General features: G+C 46.4%; 1 protein-coding gene across 3 annotated transcripts in view; it reads left to right on the forward strand.

Moving 5' to 3' along the window:
• The window catches only part of XPNPEP1 (X-prolyl aminopeptidase 1), an 87,536-nt gene that overhangs the window by 13,822 nt on the left and 47,359 nt on the right, over positions 1-26,355 (forward strand). For all 3 annotated transcript variants that reach the window (XM_073595913.1, XM_073595911.1, XM_073595912.1), the window contains exons 3-7: positions 7,950-8,013; positions 11,725-11,829; positions 22,946-23,038; positions 24,080-24,223; positions 25,866-25,961. In XM_073595913.1, the coding sequence (XP_073452014.1) occupies positions 7,950-8,013; positions 11,725-11,829; positions 22,946-23,038; positions 24,080-24,223; positions 25,866-25,961 (502 nt within the window). The remainder of the gene's footprint in view (positions 1-7,949; positions 8,014-11,724; positions 11,830-22,945; positions 23,039-24,079; positions 24,224-25,865; positions 25,962-26,355) is intronic.

A 26,355-nucleotide genomic window follows, 5' to 3' on the forward strand; every position in this document is an offset into this window, starting at 1 on the left:
ATGCAGGACTCCAGTATCTAAGCCCAAAAAGAAACCAAACTTTTCTCCTGCTCTTACAAGTCTTTCCCTATCTGTGTTGTCTGCTGATGGTGTCCAGGCCTCCTCCAAGCTGATGCCCTCTGCTGATGGTGTCCAGGCCTCCTCCAAGCTGATGCCCTCTGCTGATGGTGTCCAGGCCTCCTCCAAGCTGATGCCCTCTGCTGATGGTGTCCAGGCCTCCTCCAAGCTGATGCCGCCTGCTGATGGTGTCCAGGCCTCCTCCAAGCTGATGCCGCCTGCTGATGGTGTCCAGGCCTCCTCCAAGCTGATGCCGCCTGCTGATGGTGTCCAGGCCTCCTCCAAGCTGATGCCGCCTGCTGATGGTGTCCAGGCCTCCTCCAAGATGATGCCGCCTGCTGATGGTGTCCAGGCCTCCTCCAAGCTGATGCCGCCTGCTGATGGTGTCCAGGCCTCCTCCAAGCTGATGCCGCCTGCTGATGGTGTCCAGGCCTCCTCCAAGCTGATGCCGCCTGCTGATGGTGTCCAGGCCCCCTCCAAGCTGATGCCGCCTGCTGATGGTGTCCAGGCCTCCTCCAAGATGATGCCGCCTGCTGATGGTGTCCAGGCCTCCTCCAAGCTGATGCCGCCTGCTGATGGTGTCCAGGCCTCCTCCAAGCTGATGCCGCCTGCTGATGGTGTCCAGGCCTCCTCCAAGCTGATGCCGCCTGCTGATGGTGTCCAGGCCCCCTCCAAGCTGATGCCGCCTGCTGATGGTGTCCAGGCCCCCTCCATGCTGATGCCGCCTGCTGATGGTGTCCAGGCCCCCTCCATGCTGATGCCGCCTTCTGATGGTGTGCAGGCCTCCTCCATGCTGATGCCGCCTGCTGATGGTGTGCAGGCCTCCTCCATGCTGATGCCGCCTGCTGATGGTGTGCAGGCCTCCTCCATGCTGATGCCGCCTGCTGATGGTGTCCAGGCCTCCTCCATGCTGATGCCGCCTGCTGATGGTGTCCAGGCCTCCTCCATGCTGATGCCGCCTGCTGATGGTGTCCAGGCCTCCTCCATGCTGATGCCGCCTGCTGATGGTGTCCAGGCCTCCTCCATGCTGATGCCGACTGCTGATGGTGTCCAGGCCTCCTCCATGCTGCTACCTGCCATGGGTGACCTACCATCTTCTGCCAAGCCTGCCGCCCAGCCGGACTATGCTGATTGCGGGGTGCTGCCCAGCTGGACTATGCCGATACCTGTGCCGCTACCCAGTCTGATGTGCCTCTGCCTGTTGCTCAGCCTACTGATTCGGTGCCTTTTTTCCCAATCTGCCTCTAAATGTCCTGTGCCCAACAATCTGCCGGCCTCTGAGGGTCTGCTGTCCAATGACAAGTCTACCATTGATCTTCGATATCTTCTCCCTACCACCCTACCAGGTTCTATTGACTCTATGCCAGCTGCTCAGTTGGATTGTTATGCAAATGCTGAGTGTCCACCTGCTAATGGGTCATCTGCTGGGCCTAGAGATTCATTTGACGGTTGGCTCAAATGAGTCCCTCTGGCAGTGTGTTGTTTCTATGGTGCCAAAGCCTGGTGGTCCGGATATACCCTTGGTAACTGGTAGCGGCATCTGCCTTCATGGCCCTGGTCGTGGTAAGATCCTGGGGAAGGGCAGAGTACAATCTGTGCCTTGCCATGATCCGGATGCAATTGCCACAGCTACAGGTGTACTAGGGGACCCGGGTCGGGTAACCAGTGCCTTAGAGAGAGAGGTGGTTTTTGATGTGTGGAGCAAGTCCTGGAAACCAGGCAAGCTTCAGGGTTCTGATGAGACACTTCAGTGTCTGGGTTCCAGTACTGTCACATGACCCCAGGGCTAAGTCTGCAGATAACCTGTGGAACCCCAGCATTGAGGTACCCACTGTCTTGAGGGACTATGGAATACTGTACTGTGCCTTCGGATGTTGACATTGGGGTATTCAGTCGGCTTGCAGACCCCGGTGGTAGGGCCCTATGGAGCGTCCAGAGGCTGTACCTTAAGGGGGGAATCTGCCAGGGTTGAGTTCACCTGCTGGTGGCATTGTTCTCTTGTACCCAGTTGTGTTTCCCTTCCTTGCATCCCTGTTACCTTTGTCCCTTATATTGTAGATATTGTATATAGATGTTAGGTTCATTAGTTATTTTCGTTCTTGTTTGCTGGAATGGTTTATGTTTTTACTGGTTGCTGTGTATGTTTATTGGTGTGTGTTCACTGTAAATAAATATCACTTTAATGATATATACTTTGTTTGGTCTCAGTTCCCTTGTGTAGCTACGTGTCTGGTCTCCTTAGCTGTTGATCCCTAACAGCATTATCTTTAGAAGAGGCTTCCTTCTTGGATGACGGCCATGCATACTAATTTGATGCAGTGTGCGGCGTATGGTCTGAGCACTGACAGGCTGACCCCCCCCCCCAACCCTTCAACCTCTGCAGCAATGCTGGCAGCACTCATACGTCTATTTCCCAAAGACAACCTCTGGATATGACGCTAAGCACGTGCACTCAACTTCTTTGGTCGACCATGGCGTGGCCTGTTCTGAGTGGAACCTGTCCTGTTAAACCACTGTATGGTTTTGGCCACTGTGCTGCAGCTCAGTTTCAGGGTCTTGGTGATCTTCTTATAGCCTAGGCCATCTTTATGTAAAAATATAAAAAGTGCAGCGCAGTAAAATACAGTCCAATAAACTGGGGAACTACAAGTCCCAGAAGATAAGATGACTCCACCAGTGAAGATCAACAATATCAAAATTTATGGTGACAGATCCTCCACCTCTAATCTATGTTCTACGCTCACCTCAGAGCATGGACCCCTGAGATAGCAGGTAGTCCATGCATGCAGGTCCCACACAACAGGTAGGCAGCAGAAATAAGTGTTTGACCGATCTGGAGGAGAAGTTCACTCAATGGGGGCATCAAAGGGTTAGAGCACACAGACCGGTGTGACCTCTCGGGGCAGCCTGTGTCCTCTAACCGTTTGATGCCCCCATTAATTGACCAATCTGCAGGAGAAGTTCAAACAGACTTATTTCTGCTGCCTACCTGTTTGTGTGGGACCTGTGTGCATGACTATCTATTAGCTCAGGGGCCCATGCTCTGAACATAGATTGGAGGTGGAGGGTCTGTCACCATTCGTTTTGATTATTTTATTACTTACTACAGATTTTTGTGAAAGTCTTTTAGTGTTCAGCTTGCATTTGGGGGGGGGGGGGGGGGATAAAATATATATATATATATATATATAATTTTTGCACTGATTGCACATTTTATTATACATCTTTTATGTAGCGCAACAATTCTTTTTTTCAGATCCATAGAGAGTTCTTTGCCATGAAGTGCCATGTTGAACTTCCAGTGACCAGTATGAGAGAGGGAGAGCGATAACACCAAAATTTAACACACCTGCTCCCCATTCACACCTGAGACCTTGTAACACTAACGAGTCACATGACACCGGGGAGGGAAAATGGCTAATTATTGGGCCCAATTTGGACATTTTCACTTAGGGGTGTACTTACTTTTATTGCCAGCGGTTTAGACATTAATGGCTGTGTGTTGAGTTATTTTGAGGGGACAGCAAATTTACACTGTTATACAAGCTGTACACTCACTACTTTACATTATAGCAACATTTAATTTCTTCAGTGTCACATGAAAAAATGTAATAAAATATTTACAAAAATGTTAGGGGTGCACGCACTTTTGTAAGATACTGTATATACAGTAGATAAAAAGTCTACACACCCCTGTTAAAGGTTTCTGTGATATAAAAAATTAGACAAAGATAAATCATTTCAGAACTTTTTCCACCTTTTCATGTGACCTATAAACTGTACAATTTGTTGAACAACAAACTGAAATCTTTTAGGTGGAGGGAAGTAAAAATAAAAAAAACTAGAATAATATGGTGTGCACACCCATAAACTAATACTTTTTTGAAGCACCTTTTGATTTTATTACAGCACTCAGTCTTTTTGGGTATGAGTCTATCAGGATGGCACATCCTGACTTGGCAATATTTGCCCACTCTTTGCAAAAACACTCCAAATCTGCGAGGACATCTTCAGATCACTCCACAGATTTTCAATCAGATTCAGGTTTGGGCTTTGGCTGGGCCATTCCAAAACTTTAATCTTCTGGGGAAGCCATTCCTTTTTGTTGATTTGAATGTATGCTTTGGGTCGTTGTCATGCTGAAAGATGACGTTCAGCTTTCTAGCAGAAGCCTGAAGGTTTTGCACCAATATTGACTGGTATTTGGAACTGTTCATAATTCCCTTTACCTTGACTAAGGTCCCTGTTCCAGCAAAAGAAAAACAGCCCCAAAGCATGCTGCTGCCAACCCCATGCTCCACGGTGAATATGGTGTTCTTTTGGTGATGTGTAGTGTTGTTTTTGCGCCAAACATATCTTTTGGATTATGGCCAAAAGGTTCAACCTTGGTTTCATCAGACCATAACACTTTTCCCACATGCTTTTGGGAGACTTCAGATGTGCTTTTTCAAAATTTAGCCAGGCTTGGATGTTTTTCTTTGTAAATGCCTCTGTCTTGCCCCTCTACCCCATAGCCCAGACATATGAAGTATACGGGAGATTGTTGTCACGTACCACACAGCTAGTACTTGTCAGATATTCCTGTAACATGTTGCTGTAGGCCTCTTGGCAGCCTCCCTGACCAGTTTTCTTCTCGTCTTTTCATCAGTTTTTGGAGGGACGTTCAGTTCTTGGTAATGTCACTGTTGTGCCATATTTTCTCCACTTGATGTTGACTGTCTTCACTGTGTTCCATGGTATATCTGATGCCTTGGAAATAATTTTGTACTCTTCTCTTGACTGATACCCTTTAACAAAGAGATCCTTCTGATGTTTTGGAAGCTCTCTGCAGACCATGGCTTTTGCTTTAGGATGCCACTAAGAAAATGTCGGGAAAGACCTACTAAAACAGCTGAACTTTATTTAGGGTTAATCAGAGGCACTTTAAAGCGGAGTTCCACTAATTTTTCTGTTTATTAAAGGTCAGCAGCTACAAAAAGTGTAGCTGCTGACTTTTAATAAACACACACTCCAGCGATGCGGCCGCCCGAAGCCCCGCTTCTCTCCCTCGTCTCTCTGCGGCGCTGGCAGAGCAAGTGTGGGCATTTGGCTGTGACAGCTTGCGGCTTCACAGCCGGGTGCGCACTGCGCATGCACGAGTCGCGCAGCATAACAGCATACTGCGTTGTTCCTTCAGAGTCCTGTGTGACGTCATCGCGGCTCCAGCCACTCACACAGCCGGAATCCGCGAACCCAAAAAAAAAAATGGGTAAAGATGGAAGCGACTTAAGCAGTGACAACTTGCCACTGGAGGGCTTGGTTCTAAGATAAGTTTCACATAATGTGCAAGCACATTATGACATTGCCTTGCAGGTTTAAAAAAAAAAAAAAAAAAAAAAAGAAGGCAGCTATTTACTGCTTGCTTTAATGACATTGGCTTTATGTTTGGGGGTCATTGTTCTGCTGCAGAATACATTTGGGGCCATTCACATGTCTCCCTGAAGGTATGGCATGATCTCCCTGTATTTCTCAGCATTGAGGACACCATTGGACCTGACCAAATCTCCAACTCCATTTGCAATAATGCAGCCCAAACTTGCAAGGAACCTCCACCATGCTTCTTTGTTGCCTGCAGACACTCATTATTGTACCGCTCTCCAGCCCTTCACCAACAAACTGTCTCCTATTATAGCCAAATATTTCACATTTTGACTCATCAGTCCAGAGCACCTGCTGCTATTTTTCTGCACTCCTCCAGTTCCTCTGATTTCCTGCATAGTTGAATCGCTTAGCCTTGTTTCCACATCTCAGGTATGGCTTTTGGGCCACAATTCTTCCATGGAGACCACTTCTAGCCAGACTTCTCTAGACAGTAGATGGGTGTACCTGGGTCCTACTGGTTTCTGCCAGTTCTGTATTGGTGGCCCTGTTGGACATCTTCCGATGTGAAAGGGGAAGTAAGCATGATGTGTCTTTCATCTGCTGCATTACGTTTCCTTGGATGACCACTGCTGCTTCAATAAAAGCTGGAACTCACTGATTTCTATTAACAATGGGATTCTGTCAGCAAAGATGAAAAGGTTACAATGCATATCGTGAAAAAGATACTAGAGTGCCACTTGCTGGCTGGATAGGGGACTGCATAAATTTGTACATTCTCCTTGCCTTTAAAAAAAAAAAAAAGAAAATACAATATGTACAAAACTAGATTTCATTCCCGTTTGATGTGAAGATGTGTTTTACTTAGGCAGGGTAAAGAAACTGGCGCACTTTAACTGCAGCCTCACCAGCTGCACATACTAACCTTGCCTGCACCCCCCTGCCCATTCGTTTTCCATCGGGAGTGAGGAGAGGAAGCATGTGTAAGCTTCAAGTTTATTCAAGTCAAACCTTACTTGGGAATGATGACTGGCTCCTCGACACCTTTGTCTTATGCCACGTACACACGGTCGGACTTTTCGGCAAAAGTTCGACAGACTTTTGGCGGACTTGCGGCAGACTTTCTAACGAACGGACTTGCCTACATACGATCACACAAAAGTCCGACGGATTCGTACGTGATGACGTACACCGGACTAAAATAAGGAAGTTGATAGCCAGTAGCCAATAGCTGCCCTAGCGTGGGTTTTTGTCCGTCGGACTAGCATACAGACGAGCGGATTTCTGGGTCTGGCGTAGTTACGACGTAAAGATTTGAAGCAAGTTCCAAATCTAAAGTCCGTCAGATTTGCGACTGGAAAAGTCCGCTGAAAGTCCGGGGAAGCCCACACACGATCGGATTGTCAGCCGGCTTTGGTCCGTCGGCGTCCGTCTGACTTTTGTAGACGAAAAGTCCGACCGTGTGTACTCAGCATTAGAGACCCTGTCACCTTGTGCATTCAAGGCATAGTGACAAGGCTTGCTTAAAGCCCACACACTTGCCTATACTTAACTTTACACGCAACTCCTTACTATATGGCTGCCACTGCCAATTATGAGATGATTTCAGCTGTAGGAGAGCATGTGATCCCCCTCCAATGATGCAGTGCTTTAACCTAGCAGCCAGTTGTTAGACCCAAGAACTGTCAGATATTGGGGATGAGATGTCACCGGGTATTCTGCAGTGACTATAGGAGCCTTGCTGTTTCATACCATCACACTATGGAGACCTCCAATACTGGCTCGCTGTGCTTTCACATCAAGTGTGGAATAACTATCTTCCACTCCTGCTTTAATTACTTGCCCTTGGATTTGATAGGCTGCAGCACCTTTTGCTTACACGGCAGTCCTTTACCCATCAGAACCACACCCCGGGGCTGGTCATTCTCCTAAGGGCCGGCAGGATCATACCATGTGGGGCTACCCATTATTGCACTTCTATGTAGTGTTTGGTATAGATGAACTTTAGAATTTGTGGACACAATAACTTCATGGAAAGAAGAAACTCTTCTGGTCACTTGTACTTGTGAGAGAGGTCCTGAGAAAGCGGGAATTTCCACGAAACCCAACCGACCCAATTTCCTTATCGCGACAAAAACCACAAGTCTTTTCATTGGACAGTGTTTGTTGGTATCAATTTTGCAAGCATATGTAAAATGTGTTGTTTTTTTTTTTTTTTTTTTTTTTTTTTATACATTTTATTGGATGAAATAAAAATATTACATTTTTTTTATGATTGTGTTGCTTTTTTTGTGTTCACTGGAGGGGTATTTAAAATCCTATTATGTATTTAGCTTTTATCTAAGGTCGTCAATGGTGGGCCTTTTAAAGAGACTCCAAATGCGTAAGGTGACAGGGTCACTTTAAAGTGAATATGTACTCTATTTTTAACGAGTATCATAATTGTTATTGTGAATGTGTCCTACCATGTATGCAGTATATACAATGCAGTGTGGGTCCTCATGTAATTTGTGTGTGTTGTCATCGGTTTGCAGAGTGAGTACATCGCCCCATGTGACTGCAGACGGGAATTTATATCCGGATTCAACGGTTCTGCCGGTGAGTACGGTGCTGGATGTTTTTTTTCCCAGAATGTGACTATAATTCAGTTTATTCTTATGTCATGTCAGATCAGGTGCCGCGTTATTTGGTTGGTTATTTTGGATGAAAGCTCTTCACTTGTGCATGGATGTGAATGTCATGGTCAGCCCTGCACTCAGGTATCTTCAGGATCCTGGCTTCAGTTCCCACCAAGCCTCTATGTGCATGGAGTTTGTATGTTCTCCTGTCTGTGTGGGCTTCATTTTGGGTGACTTGGTTTCATCCCACAACACAATGTGCTGGGATATTAAAGCGGTATTAAAGTGATTGTAAAGTTTTGTTTTTTTTTCATATAAAATAACAAACATGTTATACTTACCTCCTTTTGTGCAGTGGATTTGCACAGAGCAGCCCAGATCCTCCTCTTCTAGGGTCCCTCTTCGGTGCTCCTGGCCCCTCCCTCCTGTTGAGTGCCCCCAAAGCAAGCAGCTTGCTATGGGGGCACCCGAGCTGAGTCACAGCTTCGTGTGTCCATTCAGACACGGAGCCCCGACCCGGCCCTGCCCCCCCCCCCAGCTCCCGTCTGATTGGCCAGCTGACTTTGACAGCAGCAGGAGCCAATGGCACCGCTGCTGTGTCTTAGCCAATCAGGAGGGAGTATCTCGGATGGCTGAGACACTCGTGGACACCGCTGGACAGAGAGGGACCTCAGGTAAGTATTAGGGGGGCTGCTGCACACAGAAGGTTTTTTTTTATCTTAATGCATAAAAAAAAAAAACCTTCTGACTTTACAACCCCTTTAAACCCAAAACCAAAAAATTTATTGTACTGCAGCTTACCAATCATTGGATGCGGCGGCTGCATTCATTTTCTTTTCCCTCTGTTTTTCACCTAGTGATCTGGCCAGGTGAAAACACACCTCCTATATTAGTGAGAGACAACTCTGGAGAAATGACAACAGGAGGCACAGCAGCGCTGTCAGTCGGGGGGGGGGGGGTGTTTAACCACTTGCCTACCGGGCACTTATACCCCCTTCCTGCCCAGACCTTTTTTCAGCTTTTAGTGTGTCGCACTTTGACAATTGCGCGGCCATGCAACACTGTACCCAAAATGGACATTTTTATCTTTTTTTTTTACATAAATAGAGCTTTCTTTTAGTGGTATTTAATGATATTTAACCACTGGGGTTTTTATTTTAAGCTAAACAAACAAAAAAAAGTTCTTTTCAAAATTTTAGTTTTTTTTTTCATTTTGTTTAGCAAAAAATAAAAAACCTCAGTGATGATTAAATACCACCAAAAGAAAGCTCTATTTGTGAGGAGGAAGATGATAAAAAGTTAGTTTGGGTACAGTGTTTGTTTGTATGACCGCGCAATTGTCATTCAAAGTGCGACAGCTGGAAATTGGCCTGGGCAGGAAGGAGGGAAAGTGGTTAAAAACAGAGCTTAGAATGTTAGGCGTTTCGTTGTCTGGTCACCCTTTTAATCAGGGATATATATAGTTTGGAATTTATAGTGGGAACCCCCCTGCCGAGGGGAACAGGAACACATCACTTTGGGGTCTAGTAAACAGCCATTTGTGGAAGTTTTATGTCTGCTTTCACTGTTGTAGCCGGCTATTATCGGACTTTAGAATTTATGGCGTGGGCCTCATTATCCCGCGCTATAATAAATCTACCCCCGGAATCTGTTTTTCTATGCTTGTCCAAAATTTGGTACAAGCAGCAGAATGTGGCGCCACATTGAAAACCCTCTGTGTCTGTACGGCTGACACCTTAATGAGCTTGTGGAGTCATACGAGGACTAGTGTGTTCTTTGCAGATTATATTAAACGTGTATATTATTAGACCAGCTGAGATCTCTGAAAGGGGTTGTAAACCTTCGCGTTTTTCACCTTAATGCATCCTATGCATTAAGCTGAAAAAACACCTGTCGGTGACCGCCCCCCCCCCCCGTTTTACTTACCTGAACCCTCCAACTTGACCCACGGGGATGTGCTGTCTCTCTGCTCGGGGTTCTCGTCTCTTGATTGGATAGATTGACAGCATTGCAGCCATTGGCTCCCGCTGCTGTCAATCAAATCCAATGACGCGAGCGTCGGGGCCGATTCCTGTATTCGGTCTCTATGGACGCCGAATGCTGGACTCGGGAGCGTGCCCGCAAGGTAACCCCCTCGGGGAAGTGCTTCTCTGAGGTGGTTATCAGGTGTGGGGAGGAGCCACGAGAGCCCCCGAGGGACCCCAGAAGAGCAGGTTCGGGGCCACTCTGTGCAAAACGAGCTGCACAGTGGAGGTAAGTATGATATGTTTTTTTTTTTTTTAATTTTTACCTTTTACAATGACTTGAAGATCGAGGGTGTCCAAACTTTCTAATCAATAAAACAATAATTCTAATAAGAGTAAATGATGCCTCAGGCTTGGTGGTCAGTGGAAGTAAAAAAAAAAAAATTACATAGAGCCTATGGTCAGTAGGTGTGGAGGACTAGTGCCCCATCATTCATGTCAGTGGGAGGAATTGTGCCCCATCATTGGTGTCAGTGGGAGGAATTGTGCCCCATCATTGGTGTCAGTGGGAGGAATTGTGCCCCATCATTGGTGTCAGTGGGAGGAATAGTGCCCCATCATTGGTGTCAGTGGGAGGAATAGTGCCCCATCATTGGTGTCAGTGGGAGGAATAGTGCCCCATCATTGGTGTCAGTGGGAGGAATAGTGCCCCATCATTGGTGTCAGTGGGAGGAATAGTGCCCCATCATTGGTGTCAGTGGGAGGAATAGTGCCCCATCATTGGTGTCAGTGGAAGGAATTGTGCCCCATCATTGGTGTCAGTGGGAGGAATAGTGCCCCATCATTGGTGTCAGTGTAGTAGACTTGCAGTACAGCAGTTGCACCTCAATAACTGCTTTAATGGAAATCTCTCTATACATTCTAAACATTTAAATAAAGTTAGGATCATCATTTTTTTTCCGATTTAGAGCAGAGAATTTTTAGAATCTCTCTGTCAAGTTTTTATTGCTGTATCCCTGCTGTGGGGATTCACCATATTTTACAAGGACTAAAAGTGATGGGAAAAATCTTAAACCTGTTCTGGTGACAACCGTCCTAATTTGTCAATACCCGGCTTTCCTGACCAGTGTGTGAGATTTTGACCTGATGGCTTCTGGAACAATAAATAGTTCTGCAACTGGTTTCCACTAATGGCTTTTTTTTTGTTATAATTCTAAATCAAGTTGCTGGCTGGCCGGTCTCCTGGGTGCTGACAGGCGGATGGTAATATTGCATAAGGTGATTAGAACTCCATTCAGACTTTGGCAGCAGAACAATGCTGACTCTTCAAGTACAATTATTTTTCTTTTTTGTAAAGTTTGGTCACATGCTATAAAGGTTTTTCTTTTTTTTTTTTTTTTTTTTAGATTTGAAAATAAAATGTCTTTGAAAACACAAACCCGTCTGCTCATCATGCGTTGTAGTACACTGATATGGGGGATATGCCTTGCCTGGCTCATGCTTAAAAGTTAGCCGTACACTTTAAATAAAAGTTGGATGAGTTCTGCCCTAGCGTGCAGTATAAACGGTTGTTGATCACCGTGAGCGACTATATGGCTGTCCCGCCACCATCACAAATGCAGGCGCATTACCTCGCTCAGTTATAATACAGAGGGATAAGAAATTTGTTTTAAAAAACGTGCATGAATACCTGAATTCTTTTATGATGATTTCCTTGGTGGTTGCAGGGACAGCAATAGTGACGGAGCAGAGCGCCGCTATGTGGACGGACGGACGCTACTTCCTGCAGGCTGCTCAGCAGATGGACAGCAACTGGACACTAATGAAGATGGGTGAGGTGGATCCCGGTTTGCTACATCTCAGACTAAAGTTGAACTCCAGGCAAACCACTAAATACACAGATGAGCATGCATATAAAAGAGCTATTTTACCTGCCAAAGGATTTTCATTTCTGTCTATCCAGTCTGGCAGGGGAGGGGACCTGGTTTAGCTCTTCTACAGTTTCACTTTCTCTTACAAATCCCCTCCTCACCCCAACCTTGTTACTGGGCAGCAAAAAGGAGACGCAAGTCACTGATGAGCTTATTATTTTTACTCTGCTCTCTCCTTCTATGAGCATGTTCTGTGCACTACAGCACACCTGATTGGTTCTGTTTGCTTCCCCCTAGAAGCTTTGCTGTACTTTAAGTTGTTGATAACCAACTCCAATGTAAATTCTTGCATTTCAAAACATACATTTAATGAGTAAGGAGCTGCACATTTGTGTGTTTTATATCTGCCTGGAGTTCAGCTTTTTTTCCCTAACTTTTCTCAGGCTGTTTTCCTTTATTTTATCACAGTGTTCCTGCCAGAAAGACACCCCCTGTTCTAGGCTGAATGTACTCTATGTAGGAGCAGCGTTGTCACCCTAACCACTTGCCGACCGCGCTATAGCCAAATGACAGCTACAGCACAGGATGGCCAGTTCAGAGTGGGTGGTGTGCTCTGGGATTGCAATGTCCTCGGGACACTGCTGATAACAGATTGAGCCAATCAGCAGCTCTTTACCATGTGATCAGCTGTGTCCAATCACAGCTGATCACAATGTAAACAAGCCCGTTATTAGCACTCATTCCCTTGTGCTGACAGCGGGGAGGAGAGCTGATAACCGGCTTGTGTAAAAGGGACACTGTTAATGGGGGCATTGATTATCAGTGCAGTCCTAACGGGGATTCCGTGTCTATCGGTGCCTGCTCATCGGTGTCACTCAGCAGTGCCGCCTACCAATGCCATCTATCTGCAGTGTCAATTTCGTCAACGAAAAAATTTTCGTCAGCGGCATTTTTTTCTGTGACGAAAAGTACACCACGTTTTTGTCCACTGACGAAAACGATGACAAATCAATTCTGTTTTTGTTAACGAACGAAAACAAAACAAAATGTGAGGCAGGGACATTTACCCTCGTGAACTAACTTCCGGCAGGACAGGGCTGGGAATAAGAACCAGCCCTGGAAAAAATTTCATACCAGCCCCATAGCATTATTATACCAGCCCAACGTAATTATTTTTATTGTTCTTAATAGGGAAAACCATGCATTTTAAAGCACATTTGAAGAGCATATTATATATAGATAAGACAGATATGAAAGCACATAGGGCTAGGGATATATAGATATGTTAATAAAACAACAAATTTCAGTTAAAAGTAGTAAAAGTGAAGCGATCATCAAGGGGGACACCTGGGACTCTGGGAATGTGAGGGGGGGAGGGGGACTCTGGTGACCAGAGACCACCTTCCGCAGAAAATACACTAAGGTAAGGGGGTGGTGCTGATATAGGGGGTAAACCTTTATATCGGTGCCCCCTTACATTATTGTATTGTCTCCCCCCTTACATCAGTGACCCCCCCCCCCCTCAGACTGGCCTGACGGCACTGTCACTGACCTCTCAAGTGCACCTTGCAGGGTTCCGTGAGTCGGCTCCAGCTTGGTGGCTCTGGTTTTATCCTATAGTCTCCTCTCCCAGTCCACACATGTCTGACTTCTTCCATGATCCCCCATCCCAGTGGTGCTCACATTCTTGACTCCTCTCCTGACTCCTTTAGAGACTGCAGACATGATATAAGACAAGAGATGTTTAGAGGCTGTGGCATAGTACAGGAGATGGTCAGAGGCTGTGGGCATGGTCCAGGAGATGGTCAGAGGCTGTGGGCATGGTCCAGGAGATGGTCAGAGGCTGTGGGCATGGTCCAGGAGATGGTCAGAGGCTGTGGGCATGGTCCAGGAGATGGTCAGAGGCTGTGGGCATGGTCCAGGAGATGGTCAGAGGCTGTGGGCATGGTCCAGGAGATGGTCAGAGGCTGTGGGCATGGTCCAGGAGATGGTCAGAGGCTGTGGGCATGGTCCAGGAGATGGTCAGAGGCTGTGGGCATGGTCCAGGAGATGGTCAGAGGCTGTGGGCATGGTCCAGGAGATGGTCAGAGGCTGTGGGCATGGTCCAGGAGATGGTCAGAGGCTGTGGGCATGGTCCAGGAGATGGTCAGAGGCTGTGGGCATGGTCCAGGAGATGGTCAGAGACTGTGGGCATGGTCCAGGAGATGGTCAGAGGCTGTGGGCATGGTCCAGGAGATGTCAAGATGTCAGAGGCTGCAGGCATATTACAGGAGATGGTTAGAGACTGAGGACATGATACTAAAGATGTTAAGAGAATGTAGACATGATACAGGAGATGGTCAGAGACTGCAGACATGGTACAAGAGATCAATGCAGCCTCACCAGTGCCCATCAATGCAGCCTCTGTGCCAGTCCATGCAGTCTTACTGTGCCCGTCCATGCAGTCTTACTGTGCCCGTCCATGCAGTCTTACTGTGCCCATCATTGCCGCCTCAGCGAGCCCATCATTGCCGCCTCAGCGAGCCCATCATTGCCGCCTCAGCGAGCCCATCATTGCCGCCTCAGCGAGCCCATCATTGCCGCCTCAGCGAGCCCATCATTGCCGCCTTACCATACCCATCATTGCCGCCTTACCGTACCCTCATTGCAGCCTTACCGTACCCATAATTGCCACCTTACCGTGCCCATCATTGCCGCGTTACCGTGCCCTCATTGCAGCCTTACCGTGCCCTCATTGCAGCCTCACCATCGTTGCAGCCTCACCATGCCCTCATTACCGCCTTACTGTGCCCATCATTGCCGCCTTACCATGCGCTCATTGCAGCTTCACCATCATTGCCGCCTTACTGTGCCCATCATTGCCGCCTAACTGTGCCCATCATTTCCGCCTTACTGTGCCCATCATTGCCGCCTTACTGTGCCCATCATTGCCGCCTTACTGTGCCCATCATTGCCGCCTTACTGTGCCCATCATTGCCGCCTTACTGTGCCCATCATTGCCGCCTTACTGTGCTCATCATTGCCACCTTACTGTGCCCATCATTGCCACCTTATTGTGCCCTCATCGCAGCCTCACCATGCCCTCATTGTAGCCTTACCGTCGTTGCAACCTTACTGCCTGAATTACACACACCAGTCAGCAGGCATCTCCCGCTGTGTCACGGAGCTGACTCTGATGTTCGGCCACGCTATGACAAAAGTCCCCCCTTCCTTCTAGAGCAGCTCGTGTGATAGACAGAACACTGCATCTATCACACGAGCTGTTCTAGGAGGAGGGCGGGACTTTTGTCATAGCACGGCAGAACATTTAACACTGAGCTCTGTGACACAGCGGTCTCCCGCTGTGTGTGACAAGTAGGGAGGAGGAGGAGGGAGGGGAGCGCTGTGCTGCAGCCACAGCCACAATCAAAGCAGCCCCAGGGCAGGCAGCCTACTGGGAAATGTCCCGGTAGGCCAGTCCGGCCCTGACTTCCGGTTTGCACGGAGCTCCACCTGCTTCTGCTTCCAGCAAGCAAGCAACTGTACAGCCAGCATTACAGGCCTCCAAATCCGAAAACAACCGCACAGAGCAGCACTGTGTATTACAGGTCTCCCGAGTCCCAAAGAGAGTCCCACTCCCAAGTCACAATGACGACCGTCCAGAGCAGAGAGCACCCACTGTGAGTGTGTATTTAAAGGCCCGAGGCCTCCCCTCAGACCACCGTCCATCCAGAGCACTGTGTGTGCATTACAAGCCTCCTCTGACCACCGGCATCCAGAGCACTATGTATTACAGGCCATCCCTCAAACCTGAGACCACCATCCAGCACTGTGCGCAGCATTACAGGCCATCCCTCAAACCTGAGACCACCATCCAGCACTATGCGCAGCGTTACAGGCCTCCTCAGACCACCGTCTAGATCACTGTGCGCAGCATTACAGGCCTCCTCAGACCACCGTCTAGAGCACTGTGCGCAGCATTCCAGACCTCTTCAGACCACCGTCCAGAGCACCGTGTGCATTACAGGCCTCCTTAGACCGTCCAGAGCGGCTAAATCTGTATCTGTGAGTTTGTTCAAACCTTTAAAACCATAAATAATAACCTATACGATTTTTCTTTTTCATACATCATGGGACACAGAGTCAGGCTAATATTCAATACCTACTGGGTTATACTCCAACATCAGTTGAATGGACACTGGTAGACCAAAGGTCTTCAGACAGGAAGTGATCCCCTATATAACTCCTCCCACACAGGAAGCACTTCAGTTTCTTACCAGTGTCTGCAAGTTGGATGACACGGTTTGTTTGAGCTCTCTAAGCTCCAGGTCTCTAGTCCCACAAACTGTTCTTAAATGAATCAGGGGATTGACCGATCGGATCCATTTGACACAGGCTTTATATGCTTAGATAAATGGTACCCGAGCCTTGCAAAGAAGACTCAAGATCCTGCAAGGTTTTTCCTGTAATGCGGCCTCCAGGCGCTGGACCCTGCGACGTGGAATCCTGGACACCACAGCGCTAAGGCATTCCAGCAGGATGCTGTACAGGTCCAAGGGAGTGGACCCTAAACATGAAAAGGGTACCCAGTCCTTGAAGTTCCTCAAGTGACAGGAACCCGCCGTGAAGGGTGAAGATTGGGCTCTTAGTTTCTAAGCTGCCCTGCGCCTGGACAAGTAAGTGAAACCCCTTTACTTAAAATTACTGTGACACCCCACAATAATAACAATCAGTCAAGCTAGCTAGAGGCTGGACACCTGTGTGCGGTGACCAGACGGGGGAGTTTTGGGCTAGCTGTGTGTGTTTGCAAAGTGTACCTTTTTTTGCTTGTGTCTGGCTGTTTCTTACCTGTATGATGGCCCACCATTTCACCTTGGTTCACCAGGGCGCACGTATGTTCGCAAGAGTTCAAATATGATAAATATGTGGCGCTAGCCTATCCTTGTGCACCAATTCCAAATACGGGAAAACCACAAAATGCTGCAAAAATATATAAATAAATATAACTTCCTCTTACAAGTGCAGTGTGCATATATGATAGCAATACCCTATGATGACCAGATGAGGTCTAATTAAATATATAATGAATTTACCATAAATCCAAACAAATACAGTGCATCAAAATATTATATTATGAGTCCTCGTGCTCATAAACATACAAAATATATTAAAGTGCTCCGTGCTATATTTTGTATGTTTATGAGCACGAGGAATCATAATATAATATTTTGATGCACTGTATTTGTTTGGATTTATGGTAAATTAATTATATATTGAATTAGACCTCATCTGGTCATCATAGGGTATTGCTATCATATATGCACACTGCACTTGTAAGAGGAAGTTATATTTATTTATATATTTTTGCAGCATTTTGTGGTTTTCCCGTATTTGGAATTGGTACACAAGGATAAGCTAGCGCCACATATTTATCATATTTGAATGCTTGTCTGTCAGGGTTGTGAGAGTACACTGATCTATGTTGGCAGCTTCTTATCTGGTACTATCTTTTATCTATTTAGTTTGTGGTTTTGCGCACTAGTTCCTGCATTTTATGTTCGCAAGAGTGCTGCTATGCTCAGTTAGCAGTTTGTTTGGCGGCCATAGCGCACGCGGCTTCGCTGCACATGCGCAGTAGCCTTTTATCTGGGCGCAAGAGAATTTGCGTCTTACACGAATACAGCCACGCCCGTTTGCTGGGACCGATGTCGTCAGTAGTTCCTGACGAACCTAGTCGTATCCCTAGTGTTGTATCCCCTGAAAGACCAGAGGTTTCCGGGCAATCTGAGCAGCTGCGCCTATCTGGTATTGTGCCTACAGTCAACGCTGCTACTTCACCCTTTTATCACTAAGGATGAACTGTCCTTGGCGATAGCTGGATTAAAGCACAGGATTGCTGGCATGATTGCCTCCATCCCGCAGGGTGGCAGGAAGTGTGACAGATCCCCCTCCCGGAGCCTCCTAGTCTGGAGCAGGAATGGGTTGTGGATGGGGAAGAGCTTAAACCTCAGGACTCTGTGGAGGGCCCGGCAGATGGGTCTGCTTCCGAGCAATCTGGACAAGAAAATATCCAGTTGATGTCTGCCTCAGTCGCAGAGGCTTTTGATCCTGACTCTGACCAAAATGGTTCGTTCTGCCTTTAAGTTGCCTCTTGCAGAGGTAATTGAGCCCCCCTGGTCCTCTTTGGGATCCCTGAGGCCTCTTCAGGCCGCACAGGCTTTCCCACTACACCCCCTGTTGGTGCATGCTGATTGGAAACCTCCTGACAGGATTTTTGTTACTCCTAAGAAGAGGGTTTTCCCTTTTATATCCCATGGATGAAAAGTTAATTAAAAAATGGAGCATGCCAGCAGTAGATGCAGCAGTGTCTTCCTTAAACAAGAACTTAACTTGTCCGGTAGATAACACACAGGGTTTGAAAGACCCTGTTGACAAATTGAAGTTATTATTAAAGGCTTCATTTTCTTTGGCCAGTTCAGCTATTCAGCCAGCTGTTGCAGCAATTGGTATCTGCCAGTCCATAAAGGATCAGGTCAAATGGCCTGATAGGTCTAACCAGGAGGATGATCTGCCTGAAAGTAAGACAGATATTTCTCGAGCGCAGTGTTTTGCTATTGACGCCTTAAAGGATTCAATACAGCAGGTTTCTTGTTTGGTTCTCTCGTCTGTACATATGCGCAGACTCTTGTGGCTTAAGAACTGGTCAGCCGAGCTTCCTTGCAAAAAGTTATTGGCAGGCTTCCCTTTTCATGGGGAACGTTTATTTAGTGATCATTTGGACAAATATATCCAAAAGATTTCCGGAGGTAAGAGTTCTCTACTTTCTGTGAAGAAAAGCACCAGATGTCCCTTGTTTAAAATCTCAGGGACTGCTTCCTCCAATGTCTCGGCGTCAAGGCGGTTCCGCCGCCAACAGGGTACTAGGGTCAGGGGCAAGCTGCAGGGCCAGAAGAAGCCCTGAGTCCAAGATTCTTCTAAACCCAGCACCAAGCCCTCCTTTTGAGGGGACTCCCCCACTCCATCGAGTGGGGGGAAGGCTGCTGCACTTTGCGGACATTTGGAGAACAGTAATTCAGGACGAATGGGTCACCTCAATTATATCTCACGGTTACAAGCTGGAGTTGCGGGGGGTTCCCCCTCAGGGGTTTTTAACATCCAGCATTCCCTCGGATCCTCCAAAAAGAAACTAATTGCTTCAGGCACTACATCATCTAGTGCATCAAAGAGTGATTGTAGCGGTTTCGGTAATCGAAAGGGGCACAGGGTTTTACTCAAACCTGTTTACGGTTCAGAAACCAAATGGGGACACAAAGCCCATTTTGGACTTAAGATCCCTGAACAAGTATCTACTGATACAGTCCTTTCGGATTGAGTCTGTCCGCTCAGTAGTAGCCTCACTCCAAAGGGGAGACTTTCTAGCCTCCATCAATAGAAAAGATGCGTATTTACACATTTATCTTTCAGCCTCATCAGAGGTTCCTATGTTTTGCAGTAGAGGAACGTCATTTTCAGTTTGTGGCTCTACCCTTCGGGCTGGCTACAGCCCCCCGAGTGTTCACAAAGGTCCTAACACCAGTATTAGGTCTTTTAAGGGCCCACGAGATCCTAGTGCTCGGGTATCTGGACGACCTCCTACTCCAAAGATCACTCATTACAGGCTCTAGAACAGAGCATAATATGCACAGTGTGGTATTTGAAAAGCTTAGGCTGGATCATAAATACCAAAAAGTCAGCCTTGAAACCAGCTCAAAGTCTAAAGTATTTAGGTCTGATCCTAGATACAGTTCAAGCAAGAGTATTCTTGCCACCTGTAATGATCTGTGCCCTGAAGGTTCAGGTGCGTCAGATAAGGGGCACCAGACAACCCTCCATTCGGCTCTGTATGAGTTTTCTAGGGAGGATGGTATCCTCCTTCGAGGCAGTGCCCTATACCAAGTTCCATTCCATGGCTTTACAACAAGACATCTTGTTGGCCTGGATCAGAAGAGGAAAAGCCTTGGATTATCCAATGTGCTTATCTCCTCGGGCACGCTTAAGCCTAAACTGGTGGTTGCAGGATCAGAACCTACAAAAGGGAAAATACTTTCTCCCGGTAACTTGAAGAGTACTGACTACAGATGCCAGTCTCTCAGGCTGGGGAGTGACTATAGAAGGGCTTGCAGCTCAGGGGAAATGGTCAGGGATAGAACAGATCCTGCCCATCAACGTCCTGGAATTACGGGCAGTACATCTGGCCCTACAGTCCTGGACAGTGGAGCTCCAGGACTCCCCTATCAGAGTTCAGTCCGACAATGGGCAGAGGGACATGTGCCGATTTATATATCGGAAGTCCATATCCCGGGAGTAGAGAACTGGAAGGCAGATTATCTCAGCCGCCAGCAGATCTGCCCGGGGGAATGGTCCCTACACCCAGGGGTGTTCCAGGAAATTTGCCAGCGTTGGGGATGGCCAGAGGTCGACTTATTGGCATCCAGGTTCATCAACAAGCTAAAGCTATGTGTCCCGAACAAGGGATCCTCTGGAAATCGGAGCAGATGCTCTGATAGTTCCATGGAGACATTACTCCCTGGTTTATACTTTCCCTCTGATCCCTTTCCTTCCACATTTGTTGCACAAGATTCGGAAAGAGGAGATTCCAGTCATTCTGGTGGCACCAGCCTGGCCCAGAAGGCCCTGGTTCCCGGAGATTGTGAGACTGACGATAGACGGGCCATGGACACTTCCACGTTGCCCTGATCTACTGTCTCAAGGTCCTATATTCCACCCCAATTTACAGTCTCTAAAGTTGACAGCATGGCTATTGAAGTCAGGGTGTTAAAGGACCGTGGCAACTCGGAATCAGTAGTGTCTACCCTAGTGAATGCTAGAAAAGGCTGTCACTAGGAAAATTTATCATAAGGTCTGGAAGACTTGTATTGCTTGGTGTGAAGCCAGAAAATGCCATCCTCGGAAATACGTGATTGGCAGAATTCTCTATTTTCTACAGTCAGCTGTGGAAATCAAATTGGCTTTGAGTACAATCAGAGGTCCAGTTTCGGCCCTATCCGTATTCTTCCAAAGGCTTTTAGCCTCCCATTCACTGATCTGAACCTTTATGCAGGGGGCAACTCGCTTGCTTCCCCCCATTAGGTCACCTATGTGTCCTTGGGACTTGAACTTGGTGCTGTCTGTGTTACAGAAAAAAACATTTGAACCTAGCAAGTCTAATGGAATTTCCTTGATGTCACACAAGCTAGCCTTCCTGATGGCCATCACCTCGGCTAGAAGTGTTGGAGTTGGCGGCCCTTTCATGAAGGGGAAGCATACTTGATCCTTCACTACGATAGAGTTGCGTTACGATCTGTTCTATCCTTTTTTCCAAAGGTGGTGTCGGCCTTTCATTTAAATCAGGACTTTTTTTTTGCCGCCTCTTTTCTCTCAACCTCGCTCGGGGGAAGAGGGATGACTGCATTCATTGGACGTTGTCCGGGCAGTCAAGGTTTATTTGTCTAGATCTGCAGAGATCCAAGGATCAGACTCCTTTTTTGTTTTACCAAAAGAACCCAAGAAGGGGCAGGCAGCTTCCAAGGCTTCCATTGCCAATTGGGTCTGTCAATTGATAATTCAGGCCTAATGTCTGAAACATAAAGCTCCTCCCTTTACCATGGCTTTTCGCCATCAGGTATCTGTGGCTCATATTTGTAGGGCTGCTACCTGGTCTTCAGTGCATACGTTCACAAAATTTTATCAAGTGGATGTTTCAAGCAGCCGAGGATTCGGCTTTCGTCCGCAGTGTACTGCAGGCTGCCGTATAAGTTCTGATGGCTATTGTTTGGCAGGGTGTCTCCCTCCGCTCAAGGCTATTGCTCTGGGACGTAGGTAATGAATATTAGCCTGAGTCTGTGTCCCATGATGTAAGAAAAAGAAAATAGGATTTTTTTCATCATACTTACCTGTAAAATCATTTTCTTTGAGTACATCATGGGACACAAAGATCCCTCCCCTCTTTTTTGAGGATTCAGTGCTTGCTACAAAACTGAAGCGCTTCCTGTGTGGGAGGGGTTATATAGGGGATTACTTCCTATGTGACCTTTTGATCTACCAGTGTCCATTCACCTGGAGATGGAGTATAACCCAGTAGGTAATGAATATTAGCCTGACTCTGTGTCCCATGATGTACTCCAAAGAAAAAGATTTTACAGGTAAGTATGACAAAACAATCCTATTTTTTTTTACTCCAGGAGTATATATGGAGTTTGGAAATTCTTAAATAATGCATTACAATTTAACTAAACACATTAGATTTTAGTTGACTGAAATGATTTTATTCGACTAACGTACTGGGAGATTTTAGTTGACTAAAATACGACCAAAGCTAAAACCATTGCAGATAACTAAAATGGGACTAAAACTCAAAAGACTATAACGAAAACGAAATCAAAATTCAATACCAAAATGAACACAGCCTATTGGTGCCCATCAGAGCAGCCTCATCCGCGCACATCAGTGAAGGAGAAAAATTACCTGTTTGCAAAATTTTATAACAGACATTTATTTAGCAAAAAAATAAAAAAAACCCAGTGGTCATTAAATACCATCAAAATAAAGCTCTATTTTCTTTAAAAAAATGATAAAAATGTCATATGGGTACAGTGTAGCATGACCGCACAAATGTCATTCAAATTATGACAGCTCTAAAAGCTGAACATGGGTCTGGGCAGGAAGGGGGTAAAAGTGCCCGGTAGGTAAGTAGTTATTAAACCCAAAACCAAAAATATAATATATTGCAGCTTACCAATCATTAGATGTGGTGGTTGCATTCGTTTTCTTTCTTACTTACATACTAAAAGCCAGTCTAAAAATTTTTTTTTTCTTTTATTGGCTTGAGTAAGTACCAAAACACAGATTAGTGACCGAAGGGGCGCCCAGAGGGCCACAAAACAAGTGCTGAAAGGGCTGCAGGTTAGGCACCAGAGCTGTAAGGGAAGGGAGGACTGTTTAATAAAGCCCTGGAAAGCAGGAAAGGCTGCTGTTCTCATCATTTCCAACTCTACTAAAAAAGCAAATAACCCCACAAAATTTTGGCTGGACATACACAACATGTTCTTTCTTGTTACAGGTTTAAAGGACACACCCACACAGGAGGACTGGCTAATCAGTGTGCTTCCTGAAGGCTCACGGGTCGCTGTGGACCCCTTTATTATTCAAACAGGTAACATGTTTTGCTGAATGTTACAGGTGCTGCCAGCCCTCCGATTCACTGGTGGCAGGCTTGGCACTCTCCCAGACTGGGTCTTTTCGGTTTGCCCCTTGGCATCCACTGACTTGCTGGCAGGTAACCTACATAAAATGTGTACATACCCAGAAACTCAGCACAGGGATAGTAGGAACCCCAATAATAGGTGCAGCAGGGGTAAGACTTGGAAATTATGTGTAGGGATGGTGGGAAAAACTTATAATGAGAACAGTAGGTATGTGGCCCCAGGAACGCGGTACAGGGATGGTGGACACCCCTCATAATGGGCGCAGCCGATGTGCAGACCTTGGAACTCAGCACAGGAAAGATGGGAACCCCTCATAATTGGAACAGCAGAGGTGTAGACCCAGGGATAGTGGGAACCTTTCGTAATGGGCACAGCAGGTGTACAGACCTGGGAACTCACAAATACAGTCTGTGACCGATTATGTGGTTTATCTTTTCATCTATCAGACACTAAAGCTGGCCTTAGATGGATCGAATCTTGGTTGGTTCAGCAGGGACCAGCAAAATTTCGACCCATCTATGGGCAGGCTGGTTGTACTGAAGATGATCCATTGATTTGACTTCAGTACAACCAGCATGTCAGATTTTTTTGTATGCAATCACTGCTGGTGGCTGTAGCCACTAGCAGTGAACATTGTGTTCTGCTGGCAGGGAAGGCTCCCCCACTGGTAGAACACAATAGTGCTGCGGGAGGGATTAGTGTTGATGGGGCAATCGAGTGATTTTGCAGGAAAGAAAATTGCATCATCTATGCCTTGCTTAGATATCACTTTTGGAGTGACTATCCCTTTCAAAACAATATGTAGGATGGAAGTTTGTGTTTTAAGATGAAGCCTCAGGGGTCAAAAAAACAAAATTAAATTTCTTTTAGTTTATATTCTTAGTGGAGTGCCCTTTTAACATGGGATGTGGGAGGAGCTTATTGGAAGTAAATTAAAGGAACGTTGCAGGTATATTATTGCTGATGTGTTTTTTTCCATTTTTCTTTAGACCAGTGGAAGAGTATGTCCATGGCATTGAAGAACGCCGGACATCTCCTTGTGCCTGTGCAGGAAAACCTCATAGATGCCATCTGGACAGACCGCCCAGAAAGGCCGTGTCAGCCTCTGATAACATTGGGTCTGAACTACACAGGTTCGTGTTATGGCCTTCGCTAATCCAATACCAGGCGTCTGAGCTTAAAGGGTAAGTTTACCTTTTCATGAAAATTGGAAAGGCAAACTAACTCCAAATATCCCGGCCACTCCTTAATCCAGTAATACGCATGTGGACTCAACTCACTTCAAATTATCTTTTTAAGGAGCACATGTAAATGATTATCTACAAATCTAACATATCGTTATATAGGTAATATGATATTTGTAACTATAGGTTATATTTGTAGATATTCATTTACATGTACTCCTGAGGAAGATCATTTGAAACGCAACAAGCCCACATTTGAATTTTTGGATTAAATGTGTGAACCTTACAATGGACATGGTGCTATATGTGATTTTACTTTTTATGTACAATAAAGTTTGTGTCTTAATATAATTGCCCATGTAGTATCATTTCTATATGCCCTAAAAAAAGGCCATGGCTATAACTCTGTTGATGTGATGTAGGGTTTTTTTTCCCTGTACTTACCGAAAATGTCCTTAGCGTTAGAAAAACAAAACTAATGCAATCCCCCCGACTAAGGACTGGTAATCTGCAATGTAGTCAGCTTTTGTTCTTGGGTTTAAATTAAATAAATCCTGCCTAAGAGACCGTGCAGCTGTAATGTAATCGAGGCTATGCCCTGCCTGCCTTACATTCCACTGTCCAATGGGAGTGCTCCAGTTACCAAAAAGGGATGCTGATGCTGCTATAAGACAGGAGATGGCAGGTGAGTAAAGCCTGGCCCCGAAGTCAGGGAATTCAAGCCCTTAAGCTGACCATAAAGTGTTCGAATCCTGGCCAGTTCAGCAGGGACTGGCTGAGATTCGAAGCATGAATGGGCAGGCTGAATGCTGGATCAACTTGGGTACAACCAGTCTGTCGGATTTTACATGCGATTTTTGCTAGCAGCTGTTAAAGTGATTAGCAATAATCACTGTGTTCTCCCGGCATGGGCGACTCCCCCGCCCCCCAACCCCCTCCACCGGGCGAACACAGTGGCTCCGCCGGAGGGATTCCCCATTAACACTGACTGTATGGGGGGGGGGGGAGGATCTAGCAATTTACTTTCCTGCAACCTCTGGTTGCAGGACAGGAAATCGTTCCGTCCACCTTAGCAACGAAGTGAAATCAATTTTAACAGGGCTCACAGAGCTCTCTGGCTAATAAAGAAAATAGCAGGTACATTGCAGTATCTACACTAAGGCAGCCCATACGTTTGTTCTTTTCTTTTTTTCGTTCAACCAGTGGGTTGAATGGAAAAAAATTACCTGATTCCTCCATCCACACATTCAGTGTGGGGAATCTTCCCACTGCTATTGTGTTCTAATGACGGAAAGCCTACCTCCACCTGAATGCAATGATCGGTGTCGTTCGCTATAGCCAGTGTCACTGATCGGTATATTGAATTCTGTATAAGCAGGGTGCCCCTACATGGATTGAAATTCAATTGGTTCCTGCTGAACAGGCTGAATTTCGACTCGTGCATGGCCGGCTTTGGACAGGACTCTGTTTTGCCTGTGATCTGATGATCCTGGAACACATCTGCTGGTGATGCTGGAACACCCTCCATGATGTCTCTCACTCACAGGAGAAAAACAACCTCATACTAAGAAGTTTTGCACTGTTATTACAGGTGTGTCGTGGCAGGATAAGATTGTGGCACTTCGGGCCAAGATGGCAGAGAGAAAAACTTCATGGATCGTCCTGACTGCACTGGATGAGGTTGCATGTAAGATGTTTGTCCTTCTCTCATATGGTAGATCTTACTAGGCATACACACAAGATCTTCCAGCAGTGCCATCTCTGCTGTTGGAAGTAGATGTCTGACGTCAGTACAGGCAGTATAAAATGAAAATCCAAAGGTCATCCAAAAAATATCTATGCTGTAGGGAGAGTCTATAATGCAAAATGTTCAGTTTCTGCACCCCCCCCCCCTTTTTTTATATATATTCTCTTTTTTAAGAGTTTTTCTATATTCTAAGGTTGAGTGTATAGGTAACAATCATTATGTGGTGTGCCCGTGACTAATATGTCTGAAAGTGACAGCGAGGGAGGGAGATAGTGTTTTTATTGTTGTATTATAATTGCCAATTGACAGTCAAACCTTAGACCAGGGGTCTACA

This window comes from Aquarana catesbeiana, linkage group LG08 (genome assembly GCF_042186555.1).
Source record: "Aquarana catesbeiana isolate 2022-GZ linkage group LG08, ASM4218655v1, whole genome shotgun sequence".
NCBI classification, from domain to species: domain Eukaryota; kingdom Metazoa; phylum Chordata; class Amphibia; order Anura; family Ranidae; genus Aquarana; species Aquarana catesbeiana.